We start from the raw sequence: 19,634 nt of genomic DNA on the forward strand, positions 1-19,634 counted from the left end.
GTCTAAGGCCCCGGTTCTAAGGCCCCGGTTCCATTCCAGGCTGTATCCCAGCGGTCTAAGGCCCCGGTTCTAAGGCCCCGGTTCCACTCCAGGCTGTATCACAGCGGTCTAAGGCCCTGGTTCTAAGGCCCCGGTTCCATTCCAGGCTGTATCCCAGCGGTCTAAGGCCCCGGTTCTAAGGCCCCGGTTCCATTCCAGGCTGTATCCCAGCGGTCTAAGGCCCTGGTTCTAAGGCCCCGGTTCCATTCCAGGCTGTATCCCAGCGGTCTAAGGCCCTGGTTCTAAGGCCCCGGTTCCATTCCAGGCTGTATCCCAGCGGTCTAAGGCCCCGGTTCTAAGGCCCCGGTTCCATTCCAGGCTGTATCCCAGCGGTCTAAGGCCCTGGTTCTAAGGCCCCAGTTCCATTCCAGGCTGTATCCCAGCGGTCTAAGGCCCTGGTTCTAAGGCCCCGGTTCCATTCCAAATTCTGGGGGGAGTCTCAACATTTCTTCTTTACGCCTACTCTCCATTGCCATGGCGTCTGGTTTGGGGGTTTCCTCTCCAGCTCCGCTAGAACGGGGGCTCCTCTCAACCTCTACATCTGTTTTAGGTTACCTCCCACCGGAGACTCCCACAGGTAATTGAAACTGGGCTGACTTGTTGTTGGGATGCTGGGAAAGAGGGACGGGGATGTGGGGTTGAGATTGGAGAGGAGCTGTGTAGGTGTGGTGCTCAGTGTTTGTGTGGTTGGTAACCAGGGAAACCACAGTGCAACAGAACACTTGATAGTTGGGCGCAGTACGTCCCAAATGGCACCCTATATTCTATAGTAGTGCACTACATAGGGTATAGGGCTCTGGTCTATAGTAGTGCACTACATAGGGAATAGGGCTCTGGTCTATAGTAGTGCACTATATAGGGAATAGGGCTCTGGTCTAAAGTAGTGCATTATATAGGGTATAGGGCTCTGGTCTATAGTAGTGCACTACATAGGTAATAGGGCTCTGGTCTATAGTAGTGCACTACATAGGGAATAGGGCTCTGGTCTATAGTAGTGCACTATATAGGGAATAGGGCTCTGGTCTATAGTAGTGCACTACATAGGGAATAGGGCTCTGGTCTATAGTAGTGCACTATATAGGGAATAGGGCTCTGGTCTATAGTAGTGCACTACATAGGGAATAGGGCTCTGGTCTATAGTAGTGCACTATATAGGGAATAGGGCTCTGGTCTAAAGTAGTGCATTATATAGGGTATAGGGCTCTGGTCTATAGTAGTGCACTACATAGGGTATAGGGCTCTGGTCTATAGTAGTGCACTACATAGGGAATAGGGCTCTGGTCTATAGTAGTGCACTACATAGGGAATAGGGCTCTGGTCTATAGTAGTGCAATAGGGCTCTCTGGTCTATAGTAGTGCACTACATAGGGAATAGGGCTCTGGTCTATAGTAGTGCACTATATAGGGAATAGGGCTCTGGTCTATAGTAGTGCACTATATAGGGAATAGGGCTCTGGTCTAAGTAGTGCTCTATAGTAGGGAATAGGGCTCTGGTCTATAGTAGTGCACTATATAGGGAATAGGGCTCTGGTCTATAGTAGTGCACTATATAGGGAATAGGGCTCTGGTCTATAGTAGTGCACTATAGTAGGGGGAATAGGGCTCTGGTCTATAGTAGTGCACTATATAGGGAATAGGGCTCTGGTCTATAGTAGTGCACTACTATATAGGGAATAGGGCTGGTCTATAGTAGTCTATATAGGGAATAGGGCTCTGGTCTATAGTAGTGCACTATATAGGGAATAGGGCTCTGGTCTAAAGTAGTGCCCTATATAGGGAATAGGGCTCTGGTCTATAGTAGTATACGCTATATGGAATAGGGTGCCATAGGGCCCTGATCTATAGTAGTGCCCTATATAGGGAATAGGGCTCTGGTCTATAGTAGTGTACGATATAGGGAATAGGGTTCTGGTCTATAGTAGTGCATTATATAGGGAATAGGGCTCTGGTCTAAAGTAGTGTACTATATAGGGAATAGGGCTCTGGTCTAAAGTAGTGCACTATATAGGGAATAGGTTTCTGGTCTATAGTAGTGTACTATATAGGGAATACGGCCCTGGTCTATAGTAGTGCACTATATAGGGAATAGGTTTCTGGTCTGTAGTAGTGCACTATATAGGGAATAGGGCCCTGGTCTATAGTAGTGCACTATATAGGGAATAGGGCCCTGGTCTATAGTAGTGCACTATATAGGGAATAGGTTTCTGGTCTATAGTAGTGCACTATATAGGGAATAGGGCTCTGGTCTATAGTAGTGCACTATATAGGGAATAGAGCTCTGGTCTAAAGTAGTGTACTATATAGGGAATAGAGCTCTGGTCTAAAGTAGTGTACTATATAGGGAATAGAGCTCTGGCCTAAAGTAGTGTACTATATAGGGAATAGAGCTCTGGTCTAAAGTAGTGTACTATATAGGAAATAGGGTGCCATTTGGGATGCTGTGTTTGATGTGTATCTGAAACACCAGTGTATCTAAATGACAGAAATATACAGCTAAAGGTGTCACTACCCTTAGTCACTTCCTCCTGTCTACCCTTAGTCACTTCCTCCTGTCTACCCTTAGTCACTTCCTCCTGTCTACCCTTAGTCACTTCCTCCTGTCTACCCTTAGTCACTTCCTTCTGTCTACCCTTAGTCACTTCCTCCTGTCTACCCTTAGTCACTTCCTCCTATCTACCCTTAGTCACTTCCTCCTGTCTACCCTTAGTCACTTCCTCCTTGTATTTTAAGTAGGCTCTGAGACATGTTTTGTCTTGTAAACCATGTCCTTCCCCACAAAAGGGCTTTATTGCAGACCGAAATACTCAGTTTGATCAGCTGTCTGGGTGGCTGGTCTCAGACAATCCTGCAGGTGAAGAAGCCGGATGTGGACGTCCTGGGTTGGCGTGGTTACACGTGGTCTGTTGAGGCCGGTTGGACTTACTGCCAAATGCTGTAAAATTATGGTAGAGAAATAAACATTAAATTATCTGGCAACAGTTCTGGTGGACATTCCTGCAGTCGGCATGCCAGTCGTACGCCCCCTCAAAACCTGAGACATCTGTGGCATTGTGTTGTGACAAAACTGCACATTTTACTGGCATTTTATTGTCCCCAGCACAAGGTGCACCTGTGTAATGATCATGCTGTTTAATCAGCTTTTTGATATACCACACCTGTCAGGTGGATGGATTATCTTGGCGAAGGAGAAATGACTAACAGGAAGCACATTTTTTAGCACAATATTTTTTTATGGGAATTGAACATTTCTGGGACTTATTTTATTTCATGAAAAAACGAGGTCAACACTTTTTACATGTTTTGTTTTTAATGTTTTTCTTAATTTATATTGAACTATTTAGTAGTCGTATGACTTGGGGTATGAATGTGCTGCTCCCCCTCCAGACAAGTATTCTTGGTAAAACAAATACTTATGAGTAGCATAATACTGTATATTGATTGAACTGTAAATAACATTTGCCCTGGTGTCTTCAGTGTTGATACCTTATCAGGTGTAAAGGGTTGAGGTTGTTATACTTACACAGCACATTGTCCAGCTCATTACTCAACCATGCTGATTCATTGGTCTGTGTGTTGACTTAATGAGGGGGGGTAGTGGAGATGGCGAAAGAGGGAGACCTGGAGAGAGAGAGGGAGAGAGAGAGAGAGAGAGCGCCTTGCTCTGACAGCACATCGCTCAGGATTAAAGCCTGTACTGAGATCAGGCTGGGAGGAGAACAGCTCAGGATTAAAGCCTGTACTGAGATCAGGCTGGGAGGAGGAGATCAGGGTTAAAGCCTGTACTGAGATCAGGCTGAGAGGAGGAGATCAGGGTTAAAGCCTGTACTGAGATCAGGCTGAGAGGAGGAGATCAGCTCAGGGTTAAAGCCTGTACTGAGATCAGGCTGAGAGGAGGAGAACAGCTCAGGGTTAAAGCCTGTACTGAGATCAGGCTGGGAGGAGAACAGCTCAGGGTTAAAGCCTGTACTGAGATCAGGCTGAGAGGAGAACAGCTCAGGGTTAAAGCCTGTACTGAGATCAGGCTGGGAGGAGGAGAACAGCTCAGGGTTAAAGCCTGTACTGAGATCAGGCTGGGAGGAGGAGAACAGCTCAGGGTTAAAGCCTGTACTGAGATCAGGCTGAGAGGAGGAGATCAGGGTTAAAGCCTGTACTGAGATCAGGCTGAGAGGAGGAGATCAGGGTTAAAGCCTGTACTGAGATCAGGCTGGGAGGAGGAGAACAGCTCAGGGTTAAAGCCTGTACTGAGATCAGGCTGAGAGGAGGAGATCAGGGTTAAAGCCTGTACTGAGATCAGGCTGGGAGGAGGAGATCAGCTCAGGGTTAAAGCCTGTACTGAGATCAGGCTGGGAGGAGGAGATCAGCTCAGGGTTAAAGCCTGTACTGAGATCAGGTTGAGAGGAGGAGATCAGGGTTAAAGCCTGTACTGAGATCAGGCTGAGAGGAGGAGATCAGGGTTAAAGCCTGTACTGAGATCAGGTTGAGAGGAGGAGATCAGGGTTAAAGCCTGTACTGAGATCAGGCTGGGAGGAGGAGAACAGCTCAGGGTTAAAGCCTGTACTGAGATCAGGTTGAGAGGAGGAGATCAGGGTTAAAGCCTGTACTGAGATCAGGCTGAGAGGAGGAGATCAGGGTTAAAGCCTGTACTGAGATCAGGCTGGGAGGAGGAGAACAGCTCAGGGTTAAAGCCTGTACTGAGATCAGGGTTGACGTAGGGCTGTGACTGTAATGACCGTGTGACTGACGGATACAGGTCAACTCTAAAACGGGATTCTTTGGTCCCAAAAGGTGACTTTAGGGCTCTGATAAACAATGTGACCGATGAAAAGTGCACTTGTTTTGATGTAGATTTGTTTATTTAAAGTGTTGTAACTGAAATGATTGCTCACGTGGCTTGGACTGTTCTCAGGACACCATTTGGAAACGGCATCAATGGGTTTCCCTTATTAAAGAGAAGATAACCAAAATAACGAACAGAAGTTTAATGTGTTTCTAGGAAGTTAAGATTTTAATTATTACGTTTTAAAGAATGGTGGGTTTATTGTAAAGCTTTTGCTGCTTGGTCCAATTGTCACAATGGATCTAATATGGAGTTGATTAATGAGAGGTTTGTACTGATAAGATCACAGCTGTGGAGTGTTGGAGACGGAGAAGAGAACCAGGAAACGGTCTCCGTTTACCTCTTTTCACTGACTGACAGTGTTCTCTCTCTCTCTCAATTCAATGGGCTTTATTGGCCAAACATACATGTTTATGCAAAACAAGTTAAATAGATCATTTGTTGTTTGTTTACACACACGAGTTCCAAAGGAATAGAGACATTTTAAATGGTGTGTGTGTGTGTGTGTGTGTGTGTGTGTGTGTGTGTGTGTGTGTGTGTGTGTGTGTGTGTGTGTGTGTGTGTGTGTGTGTGTGTGTGTGTGTGTGTGTGTGTGTGTGTGTGTGTGTGTGTGTGTGTGTGTGTGTGTGTGTGTGTGTAATACAGTGTTCAAATGCTGTGCAATGATGGGCCGACTCTCTTCTCTGTATACATCAATGATGTCGCTCTTGCTGCTGGTGATTCTCTGATCCACCTCTACGCAGACGACACCATTCTGTATACATCTGGCTCCTCCTTGGACACTGTGTTAACTAACCTCCAGACGAGCTTCAATGCCATAACTCTCCTTCCGTGGCCTCCAACTGCTCTTAAACGCTAGTAAAACTAAATGCATGGTATTCAACCAATCGCTGCCCACACCTGCCCGCCCATCTAGCATCACTACTCTGGACGGTTCGGACTTAGAATATGTGGACAACTACAAACACCTAGGGGTCTGCTTCGACTGTAAACTCTCCTTCCAGACTCACATTAAGCATCTCCAATCCAAAATGATGTCATTTACAAAATAGCCTCCAACACTCTACTCAGCAAACTGGATGCAGTCTATCACAGTGCCATCTGTTTTGTCACCAAAGCCCCATATACTACCCACCACTGTGACCTGTATGCTCTCGTTGGCTGGCGCTCGCTACATATTCGTCGCCAAACCCACTGGCTCCAGGTCATCTACAAGTCTCTGCTAGGTAAAGCCCCACCTTATCTCAGCTCACTTGTCACCATAGCAACACCCACCCATAGCACGCGCTCCAGCAGGTATATTTCACTGGTCATCCCCAAAGACAACTCCTCCTTTGGCCGCCTTTCCTTCCAGTTCTCTGTTGCCAATGGCTGGAACGAACTGCAAAAATCACTGAAGCTGGAGACTCATATCTCCCTCACTAACTTTAAGCAGCTTACCGATCACTGCACCTGTACATAGCTCATCTGTAAATAGCCTACCCAACTACCTCATCCCCATATTGTTATTTATTATTTTTGCTCTTTTGCACCCCAGTATCATACTTGCACATCATCATCTGCACATCCATCACTCCAGTATTAATGCTAAATTGTAATTAAATAGGCCTCTCTCTCTCTCTCTCTCCCTCTCTCTCTCTCTCTCTCTCTCTCTCTCTGTTTCTCTCTCTCTCTGTCTCTCTCTCTCTCTCTCTCTCTCTCTCTCTCTGTCCTCTCTGTCTCTCTCTGTCTCCCCGTCTCTCTCTCTCTCTCTCTCTCTCTCTCTCTCTCTCTCTCTCTCTCTCCCTCTCTCTCTCTCTCTCTCTCTCTCTCTCTCTCTCTCTCCTCCCCTGTCTCTCTCTCTCTCTCTCTCTCTCTCTCTCTCTCTCTCTCTCTCTCTCTCTCTCCCCCTCTCTCTCTCTCTCTCTCTCTCTCTCTCTCCCCCTCTCTCTCTCTCTCTCTCTCTCTCTCTCTCTCTCTCTCACAATGTACATTAAAAAATTTATATTGTGTTATTGACTGTATGTCTATGTTTTTGGTTGGACAGGTTTCTCAATTTATTTCTTAGGGTTTTACATTCTTCCTCAAACCATTTGTTATTGTTGTTCATTTTCTTAGGTTGTCTGCTTGACATTTTTAGATTTGATAGGGAACCTGAGAGGTCTAATATACTGATTAGGTTTTCTACTGCCAAGTTTACACCTTCGCTATTACAGTGGAACGTTTTGTCCAGGAAGTTGTCTAAAGGGATTGAATTTGTTGTTGCCATTTCTTAATGTTACTCAGTTCCTTTGGCTTTGATGCCTCATGATTGAGAATTGCTCTGTTCAAGTAGACTGTGATTTTGCTGTGGTCTGATAGGGGTGTCAGTGGGCTGACTGTGGTCTGATAGGGGTGTCAGTGGACTGACTGTGGTCTGATAGGGATGTCAGTGGACTGACTGAACGCTCTGAGAGACTCTGGGTTGAGGTCAGTGATAAAGTAGTCTACAGTACGACTGCCAAGAGATGAGCTATAGGTGTACCTACCATAGGAGTCCCCTCTAAACCTACCATTGACTATGTACATACCCAGGATGTAACAGAGCTATAGGTGTACCTACCATAGGAGTCCCCTCGAAGCCTACCATTGACTATGTACATACCCAGGATGTAACAGAGCTATAGGTGTACCTACCATAGGAGTCCCCTCGAAGCCTACCATTGACTATGTACATACCCAGGATGTAACAGAGCTATAGGTGTACCTACCATAGGAGTCCCCTCGAAGCCTACCATTGACTATGTACATACCCAGGATGTAACAGAGCTATAGGTGTACCTACCATAGGAGTCCCCTCTAAACCTACCATTGACTATGTACATACCCAGGATGTAACAGAGCTGCAGGAGTTGTGACCCATTTTTGTTGGTTATGTTGTCATAGTTGTGCCTAGGGGGCATATGTGGGAGGGAATGCTGTCACCTCCAGGCAGGTGTTTGTCCCCCTGTGTGCTGAGGGTGTCAGGTTCTTGTCCGGTTCTGGCATTGAGGTCACCACAGACTAGTACATGTCCCTTGGCCTGGAAATGATTAATTTCCCCCTCCAGGATGTAGAAGCTGTCTTCATTAAAGTATGGGGATTCTAGTGGGGGGATATAGGTAGCACACAGGAAGACATTTTTCTCTGAGACAATTTCCATATTAATTTCTAGTCAGATGTAAAATGTTCCTGTTTTGACTAATTTAACAGAGTGAGTTAGGTCTGATCTATACCAAATTAGCAAACCCCCTGAGTCTCTTCCCTGTCTCACACCTGGTAGTGTGGTGGATGGGACTACCTGCTCTCTGTAACCTAGAGGACAACCAGTGGGTCCATCTCCTCTATACCACCCACCTGGTAGTGTGGTGGATGGGACTACCAGCTCTCTGTAACCTAGAGGACAACCAGTGGGTCCATCTCCTCTATACCACCCACCTGGTAGTGTGGTGGATGGGACTACCAGCTCTCTGTAACCTAGAGGGCAACCAGTGGGTCCATCTCCTCTATACCACCCACCTGGTAGTGTGGTGGATGGGACTACCAGCTCTCTGTAACCTAGAGGGCAACCAGTGGGTCCATCTCCTCTATACCACCCACCTGGTAGTGTGGTGGATGGGACTACCAGCTCTCTGTAACCTAGAGGGCAACCAGTGGGTCCATCTCCTCTATACCACCCACCTGGTAGTGTGGTGGATGGGACTACCTGCTCTCTGTAACCTAGAGGGCAACCAGTGGGTCCATCTCCTCTATACCACCCACCTGGTAGTGTGGTGGATGGGACTACCAGCTCTCTGTAACCTAGAGGACAACCAGTGGGTCCATCTCCTCTATACCACCCACCTGGTAGTGTGGTGGATGGGACTACCTGCTCTCTGTAACCAGTGAGTCTGTCTCCTCTATACCACCCACCTGGTAGTTCGGTGGATGGATCTCCTCTATACCATGTTTCTTGTAGTATGACAATGTCTATATTTCCAATTTCTTTGAAGTCTGGGTTCCTGCTCTTTAGGTCAAAGGCAGATGCCCTCTGACCTTGTATATTCCAGGATGAGATAGTGAAAGCTTTGTGTTCCATAGTGTCTAGTGTTGTTTTTGTGTGGTTTAGGGCCAGACCATTACAGTAGGTGTGAGCAGAGCATGTTGAGCATCTGATACGCCCTCTTCCCCCCGCTCCTTCCTTCTTTCTCTCCCTCCCCGCTCCTTCCTTCTTTCTCTCCCTCCCCCGCTCCTTCCTTCTTTCTCTCCCTCCCCCCGCTCCTTCCTTCTTTCTCTCCTCTCCCCCGCTCCTTCCTTCTTTCTCTCCCTCCCCCCGCTCCTTCCTTCTTTCTCTCCCTCCCCCGCTCCTTCCTTCTTTCTCTCCCTCCCCCGCTCCTTCCTTCTTTCTCTCCTCTCCTTTCTCCCTTCCTTCTTTCTCTCCCTCCCCCGCTCCTTCCTTCCCCTCTTGCCTTCCTTCTTTCTCTCGCTCCCCCGCTCCTTCCTTCTTTCTCTCGCTCCCCCCGCTCCTTCCTTCTTTCTCTCCCTCCCCCCGCTCCTTCCTTCTTTCTCTCGCTCCTTCCTTCTTTCTCTCGCTCCCCCCACTCCTTCCTTCTTTCTCTCTCCCCCCCGCTCCTTCCTTCTTTCTCTCTCCCCCCGCTCCTTCCCCTCTCCCCCCGCTCCTTCCTTCTTTCTCTCGCTCCCCCCGCTCCTTCCTTCTTTCTCTCGCTCCCCCCGCTCCTTCCTTCCTTTGTCTCGCTCCCCCCGCTCCTTCCTTCTTTCTCTCGCTCCCCCGCTCCTTCCTTCCTTCTTCTTCCCTCTCTCCTCCTTCCTTCTTTCTCTCGCTCCCCCCTCTCGCTCCTTCCTTCCTTCTTTCTCTCGCTCCCCCCTGCTCCTCCTTCCTTCTTTCTCTCGCTCCCCCCGCTCCTTCCTTCTTTCTCTCGCTCCCCCCGCTCCTTCCTTCCCCCCTATTCCTTCTTTCTCTCATCCCCCGCTTTCTCTCTCCCTCCTTCCCTTCTTCCTTCCTTCTTTCTCTCGCTCCCCCTGCTCCTTCCTTCTTTCTTTCTCTCGCTCCCCCCGCTCCTTCCTTCTTTCTCTCCCTCCCCCGCTCCTTCCTTCTTTCTCTCCTCCCCCCTCTCTTCCTTCCTTCCTTCTTTCTCTCGCTCCCCCGCTCCTTTCCTTCTTTCTCTCGCTCCCCCCCCTGCTCCTTCCTTCCTTCTTTCTCTCGCTCCCCCTCGCTCCTTCCTTCCTTCTTTCTCTCGCTCCCCCCTGCTCCTTCCTTCCTTCTTTCTCTCCCTCCCCCTTCTTTCTCTCCTTCCTTCTTTCTCTCTCGCTCCCCCCTGCTCCTTCCTTCTTTCTCTCGCTCCCCCCGCTCCTTCCTTCTTTCTCTCGCTCCCCCCGCTCCTTCCTTCCTTTCTCTTCTCCCCCCTCCTTCCTTCTTTCTCTCCCTCCCCCCGCTCCTTCCTTCTTTCTCTCCCCCACGCTTTCCTTCCTTCTTTTTCTCTCGCTCCCCCCTCCTTCCTTCTTTCTCTCGCTCCTTCCTTCTTTCTCTCGCTCCCCCCCGCTCCTTCCTTCTTTCTCTCCTCCCCCCGCTCCTTTCTTCTTTCTCTCCCTCCCCCCTCCTTCCTTCCTTTCTCTCGCTCCCTCTTCGTTCTCTTGCTCCTTCCTTCTTTCTCTCGCTCCCCCCCCCCACTCTCCTTCCTTCTTTCTCTCGCTCCCCCTCGCTCCCTTCCTTCCTTCTTTCTCTCGCTCCTTCCTTCTCTCTCGCTCCCCCCTTCTTTCTCTCGCTCCTTCCTTCTTTCTCTCGCTCCTTCCTTCTTTCCTCTTTCTCTCGCTCCCCCCGCTCCTTCCTTCTTTCTCTTGCTCCCCCCTGCTCCTTCCTTCTTTCTCTCGCTCCCCCGCTCCTTCCTTCCTTTGTCTCGCTCCCCCCGCTCCTTCCTTCTTTCTCTCGCTCCCCCCTGCTCCTTCCTTCCTTCTTTCTCTCGCTCCCCCTGCTCCTTCCTTCTTTCTCTCGCTCCCCCTCTCGCTCCTTCCTTCTTTCTCTCGCTCCCCCCGCTCCTTTCCTTCTTTCTCTCCCTCCCCCCGCTCCTTCCTTCCTTTCTCTCGCTCCCCCGCTCCTTCCTTCTTTCTCTTCTCCCCCGCTCCTTCCTTCTTTCTCTCTCCCCCGCCCCCCTCTTCTTCCTTCTTCTTTCTCTCGCTCCCCCCGCTCCTTCCTTCTTTCTCTCCCTCCCCCCTCCTTCCTTCTTTCTCTCCCTCCCCCGCTCCTTCCTTCTTTTTCTCTCCTCCCCCCCTCCTTCCTTCCTTTCTCTTCGCTCCCTCCCGCTCCTTCCTTCTTTCTCTCTCCCTCCTTCCTTCTTTCTCTCGCTCCCTCCCCTTCCTTCTTTCCTTCCTTTCCTTTCTCTCGCTCCCCCCGCTCCTTCCTTCTTTCTCTCGCTCCCCCCCGCTCCTTCCTTCTTTCTCTCCTCCCCCCTCCTTCCTTCTTTCTCTCCCCCCACTCCTTCTCCCCCCGCTCCTTCCTTCTTTCTCTCTTCTCCCCCCACTCCTTCCTTCTTTCTCTCCCTCCTCCCCCTTTCGCTCCTTCCTTCTTTCTCTCTCCCCCCACTCTTCCTTCTTTCTCTCGCTCCCCCGCGCTCCTTCCTTCTTTCTCTCGCTCCCCCTCGCTCCTTCCTTCTTTCTCTCGCTCCCCCCGCTCCTTCCTTCTTTCTCTCGCTCCCCCGCTCCTTCCTTCTTTCTCTCGCTCCCCCCTCTCGCTCCCCCCGCTCCTTCCTTCTTTCTCTCGCTCCCCCGCTCCTTCCTTCTTTCTCTCGCTCCCCCGCTCCTTCCTTCTTTCTCTCGCTCCCCCCGCTCCTTCCTTCTTTCTCTCGCTCCCCCTGCTCCTTCCTTCCTTCTTTCTCTCTCTCGCTCCCCCCTGCTCCTTCCTTCTTTCTCTCGCTCCCCCCTCCTTCCTTCTTTTTCTCTCGCTCCCCCCTCCCCTCGCTCCTTCTCCTTCCTTCTTTCTCTCCCTCCCCCTTTCCTTCCTTCCTTTCTTTCTCTCGCTCCCTCCCCGCTCCTTCCTTCTTTCTCTCGCTCCTTCCTTCTTTCTCTCGCTCCCCCTTTCTCTCGCTCCTTCCTTCTTTCTCTCGCTCCCCCCCTTCTCCTTCCTTCCTTTCTCTCCTCCCCCCGCTCCTTCCTTCTTTCTCTCCTCCCCCCCGCTCCTTCCTTCTTTCTCTCCTCCCCCCACTCCTTCCTTCCTTTCTCTCGCTCCCCCCGCTCCTTCCTTCTTTCTCTCCCTCCTTCCTTCTTTCTCTTCTCTCGCTCCCTCCCCCCGCTCCTTCCTTCTTTTCTCTCGCTCCCCCGCTCTCTCGCTCCTTCCTTCTTTCTCTCCCTCCCCCCGCCTTCCTTCCTCTCTTTCTCTCGCTCCTTCCTTCTTTCTCTTTCTCTCTCCCCCCACTCCTTCCCTTTCTCCTTCCTTCTTTCTCTCGCTCCCCCCCGCTCCTTCCTTCTTTCTCTCGCTCCCCCTTCTTCTCTCTCCTTCCTTCTTTCTCTCCCTCCCCCTCTGCTCCTTCCTTCTTTCTCTCGCTCCCTTTCTCTCGCTCCTTCCTTCTTTCTCTCTCCCCCCGCTCCTTCCTTCTTTCTCTCGCTCCTTCCTTCTTTCTCTCCAACTCCCCCCGCTCCCCCTTTCTCTCTCCTCCCGCTCCTTCCTTCTTTCTCTCGCTCCTTCCTTCTTTCTCTCGCTCCCCCCCCTCCCCGCTCCTTCCTTCTTTCTCTCGCTCCCCCCGCTCCTTCCTTCTTTCTCTCGCTCCCCCCGCTCCTTCCTTCTTTCTCTCGCTCCCCCCGCTCCTTCCTTCTTTCTCTCGCTCCCCTCGCTCCTTCCTTCTTTCTCTCCTCCCCCCTCCTTCCTTCTTTCTCTCGCTCCTTCCTTCTTTCTCTTGCTCCCCCGCTCCTTCCTTCTTTCTCTTGCTCCCCCCGCTCCTTCCTTCTTTCTCTCGCTCCCCCCGCTCCTTCCTTCCTTTGTCTCGCTCCCCCCCTTCCTTCTTTCTCTAAGCTCCTTCCTTCTTTCTCTCGCTCCCCCCCGCTCCTTCCTTCCTTCTTTCTCTCGCTCCCCCTGCTCCTTCTTTCTCCTCCTTCTTTTCTTTTTCTCTCTCGCTCCCCCTGCTCCTTCCTTCTTTCTCTCGCTCCCCCCGCTCCTTCCTTCTTTCTCTCGCTCCCCCCTGCTCCTTCCTTCCTTCTTTTTCTCTCGCTCCCCCTTCTTTCTCCTTCCTTCTTTTTCTCTCGCTCCCCCCGCTCCTTCCTTCTTTTCTTCTCGCTCCCCCTCGCTGCTCCTTCCTTCTTTCTCTCGCTCCCCCGCTCCTTCCTTCTTTCTCTCGCTCCCCCGCTCCTTCCTTCTTTCTCTCCCTCCCCCGCCACTTCCTTCTTTCTCTCGCTCCTTCCTTCTTTCTCTCGCTCCCCCGCTCCTTCCTTCTTTCTCTCGCTCCCCCCCGCTCCTTCCTTCTTTCTCTCCCTCCCCCCGCTCCTTTCTTCTTTCTCTCCCTCCCCCGCTCCTTCCTTCCTTTCTCTCGCTCCCTCTTCGTTCTCTTGCTCCTTCCTTCTTTCTCTCGCTCCCCCGCTCCTTCCTTCTTTCTCTCGCTCCCCCCACTCCTTCCTTCTCTCTCTCGCTCCCCCCCCCCGCTCCTTCCTTCCTTCTTTCTCTCGCTCCCCCCCTCCTTCTTTCCCCCGCTCTTTCTCTCGCTCCCCCGCTCCTTCCTTCTTTCTCTCGCTCCCCCCGCTCCTTCCTTCTTTCTCTCCTCCCCCGCTCCTTCCTTCTTTCTCTCGCTCCCTCCCGCTCCTTCCTTCTTTCTCTCGCTCCCCCCTGCTTTCCTTCTTTCTCTCGCTCCCCCCGCTCCTTCCTTCTTTCCCTCGCTCCCCCCCGCTCCTTCCTTCTTTCTCTCCTCCCCCGCTCCCTTCCTTCTTTCTCTCCTCCCCCGCTCCTTCCTTCTTTCTCTCCCTCCCCCCGCTCCTTCCTTCCTTTCTCTCGCTCCTTCCCCGCTCCTTCCTTCTTTCTCTCGCTCCTTCCTTCTTTCTCTCGCTCCCCCGCTCCTTCCTTCTTTCTCTCGCTCCCCCCGCTCCTTCCTTCTTTCTCTCGCTCCCCCCGCTTTCCTTCTTTCTCTCCCTCCCCCGCTCCTTCCTTCTTTCTCTCGCTCCTCCTCCTTTCTCTCGCTCTCTTCCTTCTTTCTCTCGCTCCCCCCACTCCTTCCTTCTTTCTCTCGCTCCCCCCGCTCCTTCCTTCTTTCTCTCGCTCCCCCCTGCTCCTTCCTTCTTTCTCTCGCTCCCCCCGCTCCTTCCTTCTTTCTCTCGCTCCCCCACTCCTTCCTTCTTTCTCTCCCTCCCCCCGCTCCTTCCTTCTTTCTCTCTCCCCCCGCTCCTTCCTTCTTTCTCTCGCTCCCCCGCTCCTTCCTTCTTTCTCTCCTCCCCCCGCTCCTTCCTTCTTTCTCTCGCTCCTTTCCTTCTTTCTCTCGCTCCCCCTCGTTCCTTCCTTCTTTCTCTCTTTCTCTCGCTCCCCCCCTTCTTTCTCTCTCGCTCCTTCCTTCTTTCTCTCCCTCCCTTTCTCTCGCTCCTTCCTTCTTTCTCTCCCTCCCCCGCTCCTTCCTTCTTTCTCTCGCTCCCTCCCGCTCCTTCCTTCTTTCTCTCCCTCCCCCCGCTCCTTCCTTCCTTTCTCTCCCTCCCCCGCTCCTTCCTTCCTTTCTCTCTCGCTCCCTCCCGCTCCTTCCTTCTTTCTCTCGCTCCCCCCCACTCCTTCCTTCTTTCTCTCGCTCCCCCTTTCTCTCTCCTCCTCCCCCCCGCTCCTTCCTTCTTTCTCTCCCTCCCCCCGCTCCTTCCTTCTTTCTCTCGCTCCCCCCTTCCTTCCTTCTTTCCCCCGCTCTCCTTCTTTCTCCCCCCCTCCTTCCTTCTTTCTCTTCCTTCTCCCCCCGCTCCTTCCTTCTTTCTCTCCCTCCCCCCGCTCCTTCCTTCTTTCTCTCCCTCCCCCCTCTCGCTCCTTCCTTCTTTCTCTCTCCTCCCCCCGCTCCTTCCTTCTTTCTCTCGCTCTCCCTCCCCCTCGCTCCCCCGCTCCTTCTTTTTCTCTCCCTCCCCCGCTCCTTCCTTCTTTCTCTCCTCCTTCCTTCTTTCTCTCCCCCCCCCGCTCCTTCCTTCTTTCTTCGCTCCCCGCTTTCCTTCTTTCTCTCGCTCCCCCCGCTCCTTCCTTCTTTCTCTCGCTCCCTCCCTTTCTCTCCCTCCTTCCTTCCTTTCTCTCCTCGCCCCCCGCCCTCCTCTCGCTCCTTCCTTCCTTTCTCTCCCTCCCCCGCTCCTTCCCTTCCTTTTCTCTCGCTCCCCCCGCTCCTTCCTTCTTTCTCTCGCTCCCCCGCTCCTTCCTTCTTTCTCTCCTCCCCCCGCTCCTTCCTTCTTTCTCTCCCTCCCCCGCTCCTTCCTTCTTTCTCTCGCTCCCCCATCCTTCCTTCTTTCTCTCCCTCCCCCCGCTCCTTCCTTCTTTCTCTCGCTCCCCCCTCTCCTTCCTTCTTTCTCTCCCTCCCCCGCCTTCTTTCTTCCTTCTTTCTCTCGCTCCTTCCTTCTTTCTCTCGCTCCCCCCGCTCCTTCCTTCTTTCTTCCTTCTCCCTCCCCCCGCTCCTTCCTTCTTTCTCTCGCTCCCTCGCTCCCTCCCGCTCCTTCCTTCTTTCTCTCTCCCCCCCGCTCCTCCCCCGCTCCTTCCTTCTTTCTCTCCCCCCGCTCCCCTCTCGCTCCCCCCGCTCCTTCTTTCTCTCGCTCCCTCCCGCTCCTTCCTTCTTTCTCTCGCTCCCCCCGCTCCTTCCTTCCTTCTTTCTCTCGCTCCCCCCGCTCCTTCCTTCTTTCTCTCCCCCCCTCCTTCTCCTTCCTTCTTTCTCTCGCTCCCCCAGCTCCTTCCTTCTTTCTCTCCCTCCCCCCGCTCCTTCCTTCTTTCTCTCGCTCCCCCTTCGCTCCTTCCTTCTTTCTCTCGCTCCCCCGCTCCTTCCTTTTTCTCTCCCTCCCCCTTTCTCTCGCTCTCCTTCCTTCTTTCTCTCCCTCCCCCCGCTCCTTCCTTCTTTCTCTCCCTCCCCCCGCTCCTTCCTTCTTTCTCTCCCTCCCCCCCGCTCCTTCCTTCTTTCTCTCGCTCCCCCCGCTCCTTCCTTCTTTCTCTCCCTCCCCCCCGCTCCTTCCTTCTTTCTCTCCCTCCCCCGCTCCCCCGCTTTCCTTCCTTTCTCTCGCTCCCTCCCGCTCCTTCCTTCTTCTTTCTCTCGCTCCCCCGCTTCCTTCTTTCTCTCCCTCCCCTTCGCTCCTTCCTTCTTTCTCTCCTCCCCCTTCCTTCTTTCTCTCCCTCCCCCCCGCTCCTTCCTTCTTCTTTCTCTCCCTCCCCCGCTCCTTCCTTCTTTCTCTCGCTCCTTCCTCCTTTCTCTCCCTCCCCCCACTCCTTCCTTCTTTCTCTCGCTCCCCCCGCTTCCTTCTTTCTCTCCTCCCCCGCTCCTCCTTCCTTCCTTTCTCTCCCTCCCCCGCTCCTTCCTTCCTTTCTCTCGCTCCCTCCCGCTCCTTCCTTCTTTCTCTCGCTCCCCCCGCTCCTTCCTTCTTTCTCTCGCTCCCCCCACTCCCCCGCTCCTTCCTTCCTTCTTTCTTCTCCCTCCCCCGCTCCTTCCTTCTTTCTCGCTCCCCCCGCTCCTCCTTCTTTCCTTCTTTCTCTCCCTCCCCCGCTCCTTCCTTCTTTCTCTCGCTCCCCCACTCCTTCCTTCTTTCTCTCTCTCCCCTCCCCGCTCCTTCCTTCTTTCTCTCCCTCCCCCCCTGCTCCTTCTTCCTTCTTTCTCTCCCTCCCCCGCTCCTTCCTTCTTTCTCTCGCTCCCCCCGCTCCTTCTTTCTCTCGCTCCCCCCCGCTCCTTCCTTCTTTCTCTCGCTCCCCCCACTCCTTCCTTCTTTCTCTCGCTCCCCCCACTCCTTCCTTCTTTCTCTCCCTCCCCCGCTCCTTCCTTCTTTCTCTCGCTCCTTCCTTCTTCTTTCTCTCGCTCCTTCCTTCTTTCTCTCGCTCCCCCCGCACTCCTTCCTTCTTTCTCTCGCTCCCCCCGCTCCTTCCTTCTCTTTCTCCTCGCTCCCCCCTTTCTCCTCCTTCCTTCTTTCTCTCCCTCCCCCGCTCCTTCCTTCTTTCTCTCGCCTCCTTCCTTCTTTCTTTCCCTTCCCCCCCTCTCCTCCCCCGCTCCTTCTTCCTTCTTTCTCTCCTTCCTTCTTTCTCCTTCCTTCTTTCTCTCCCCCCCGCTCCTTCCTTCTTTCTCTCGCTCCCCGCACTCCTTCCTTCTTTCTCTCGCTCCCCCCGCTCCTTCCTTCTTTCTCTCTCTCTCCCCCACTCCTTCCTTCTTTCTCTCCTCCCCCCGCTCCTTCCTTCTTTCTCTCGCTCCCCCCTCTCCTCCCCGCTCTCCTTCTTCCTTCTTTCTCTTTCCCTCCCCCCGCTCCCTTCCTTCTTTCTCTCGCTCCTTCCTTCTTTCTCTCGCTCCCCCCGCTCCTTCCTTCTTTCTCTCCCTCCCCCCTCCCTCCCCTCCCGCTCCTTCCTTCTTTCTCTCCCTCCCTCCCGCTCCTTCCTTCTTTCTCTCCCCCCCCGCTCCTTCCTTCCTTTCTCTCCCTCCCCCCCTTCCTTCTCCTTCCTTCCTTTCTTTCTCGCTCCCTCCCTCGCTCCCCCCTTCCTTCTTTCTCTCCCTCCCCCCGCTCCTTCCTTCTTTCTCTCCCTCCCCTTTCTCTCCCTCCCCTCCTTCCTTCTTTCTCTCCCTCCCCCGCTCCTTCCTTCCTTCCTTTTTCTCTCCCCCGCTCCTTCCTTCTTTCTCTCCCCCTGCTCCTTCCTCCTCGCTCCTTCTTCTTTCTTCTTTCTCTCCCTCCCCCCGCTCCTTCCTTCCTTTCTCTCCCTCCCCCTTTCTCTCCACGCTCCTTCCTTCCTTTCTCTCGCTCCCTCCCGCTCCTTCCTTCTTTCTCTCGCTCCCCCACTCCTTCCTTCTTTCTCTCCTTTCTCCCCCCCCGCTCCTTCCTTCTTTCTCTCCCTCCCCCCGCTCCTTCCTTCTTTCTCTCCCTCTTTCCCCCGCTCCTTCCTTCTTTCTCTCCCTCCCCCGCTCCTTCCTTCTTTCTCTCGCTTCTTTCCTTCCTTTCTCTCCCTCCCCCCGCTCCTTCCTTCTTTCTCTCTCCCCCCGCTCCTTCCTTCTTTCTCTCCCTCCCCTCGCTCCTTCCTTCTTTCTCTCCCTCCCCCCCGCTCCTTCCTTCTTTCTCTCCCTCCCTCCCCCGCTCCTTCCTTCTTTCTCTCCCTCCCCCCTCGCTCCTTCCTTCTTTCTCTCGCTCCCCCGCTCCTTCCTTCTTTCTCTCGCTCCCCCCACTCCTTCCTTCTTTCTCTCCCTCCCCCCGCTCCTTCCTTCTTTCTCTCCCTCCCCCCGCTCCTTCCTTCTTTCTCCTCCCTCCCCCCCGCTCCTTCCTTCTTTCTCTCCCTCCCCCTTCTTTCTCTCGCTCCCCCCTTCCTTCTTTCTCTCCTCCCCCCGCTCCTTCCTTCTTTCTCTCCCTCCCCCTCTCCCTCCCCCCCGCTCCTTCCTTCCTTTCTCTCCCTCCCCCCTTTCTCCTTCCTTCCTTCTTTCTCTCGCTCCCTCCCGCTCCTTCCTTCTTTCTCTCGCTCCTTCCTTCTTTCTCTCCCTCCTCCTTCCGCTCCTTCCTTCCTTCTTTCTCTCGCTCCTTCCTTCTTTCTCTCCCTCCCCCGCTCCTTCCTTCTTTCTCTCCCTCCCCCGCTCCTTCCTTCTTTCTCTCGCTCCTTCCTTCTTTCTCTCCCTCCCCCGCTCCTTCCTTCTTTCTCTCGCTCCTTCCTTCTTTCTCTCCCTCCCCCTCGCTCCTTCCTTCTTTCTCTCCCTCCCCTCTCGCTCCTTCCTTCTTTCTCTCTCGCTCCTTCCTTCTTTCTCTCCCCCCCGCTCCCCCTTTCTCCTTCCTTCTTTCTCTCGCTCCTTCTTCCTTCTTTCTCTCCCTCCCCCTTTCTCTCGCTCCTTCCTTCTTTCTCTCCCTCCCCCGCTCCTTCCTTCTTTCTCTCTCGCTCCTTCCTTCTTTCTCTCTCCTCCCCCCCTCCCGCTCCTTCCTTCTTTCTCTCGCTCCTTTCTTCTTTCTCTCCCTCCCCCTGCTCCTTCCTTCTTTCTCTCCCTCCCCCCGCTCCTTCCTTCTTTCTCTCCCTCCCCCGCTCCTTCCTTCTTTCTCTCGCTCCCCCCCCGCTCCTTCCTTCTTTCTCTCGCTCCCCCGCTCCTTCCTTCTTTCTCTCCCTCCCCCTGCTCCTTCCTTCCTTTCTCTCCCTCCCCCTTTCTCTCCCTCCCCCGCTCCTTCCTTCTTTCTCTCCTCCCTCCCCCGCTCCTCCATTCTTTCTCTCGCTCCCCCCTGCTCCTTCGCTCATCAAATATTAATTGGACCTTGTGGACAATTGGACAATAACGTAACCTCTCTGTCTCTCTCTCTGTCTGTCTAGTCCCCAGATAAGCACCGAGCCCTGGAGGAGACGAAGGACTATACGTCCCAGTCCCTGGCCAGTGTTGCCTATCTGATCAACACCTTGGCTAATAATGTCCTCCAAATGCTTGATATCCAGGCGTCGCAGCTCCAACGCATGGAGTCCTCCATCAACCATATCTCTCAGGTAAGACCTTCAGTCATCTAATGAATCAGTCAAATGGATTCATAAATGTGTTTTCTATCAGTGGTCTTAGTGTGTTTCACAGTAATATGGCTTAGACCCGAAACAAGCAAGCAGAAACACAGTGACGAGGATAACATTTTATTTGACTAAAACGGTTGGAGCGAC

At 53.1% G+C, this 19,634-nt stretch overlaps 1 protein-coding gene across 4 annotated transcripts in view; it reads left to right on the forward strand.

Annotated features, from left to right (window-relative positions):
• LOC124044312 (abl interactor 2-like) overlaps positions 1 to 19,634 on the forward strand; it is an 80,249-nt gene that overhangs the window by 15,752 nt on the left and 44,863 nt on the right. For all 4 annotated transcript variants that reach the window (XM_046363968.1, XM_046363971.1, XM_046363969.1 and 1 more), the window contains exon 2: positions 19,302 to 19,469. In XM_046363968.1, coding sequence (XP_046219924.1) covers positions 19,302 to 19,469 — 168 coding nt within the window. The remainder of the gene's footprint in view (positions 1 to 19,301; positions 19,470 to 19,634) is intronic.

This window comes from Oncorhynchus gorbuscha, linkage group LG09 (assembly GCF_021184085.1).
Source record: "Oncorhynchus gorbuscha isolate QuinsamMale2020 ecotype Even-year linkage group LG09, OgorEven_v1.0, whole genome shotgun sequence".
Classification (NCBI taxonomy): Eukaryota; Metazoa; Chordata; class Actinopteri; order Salmoniformes; family Salmonidae; genus Oncorhynchus; species Oncorhynchus gorbuscha.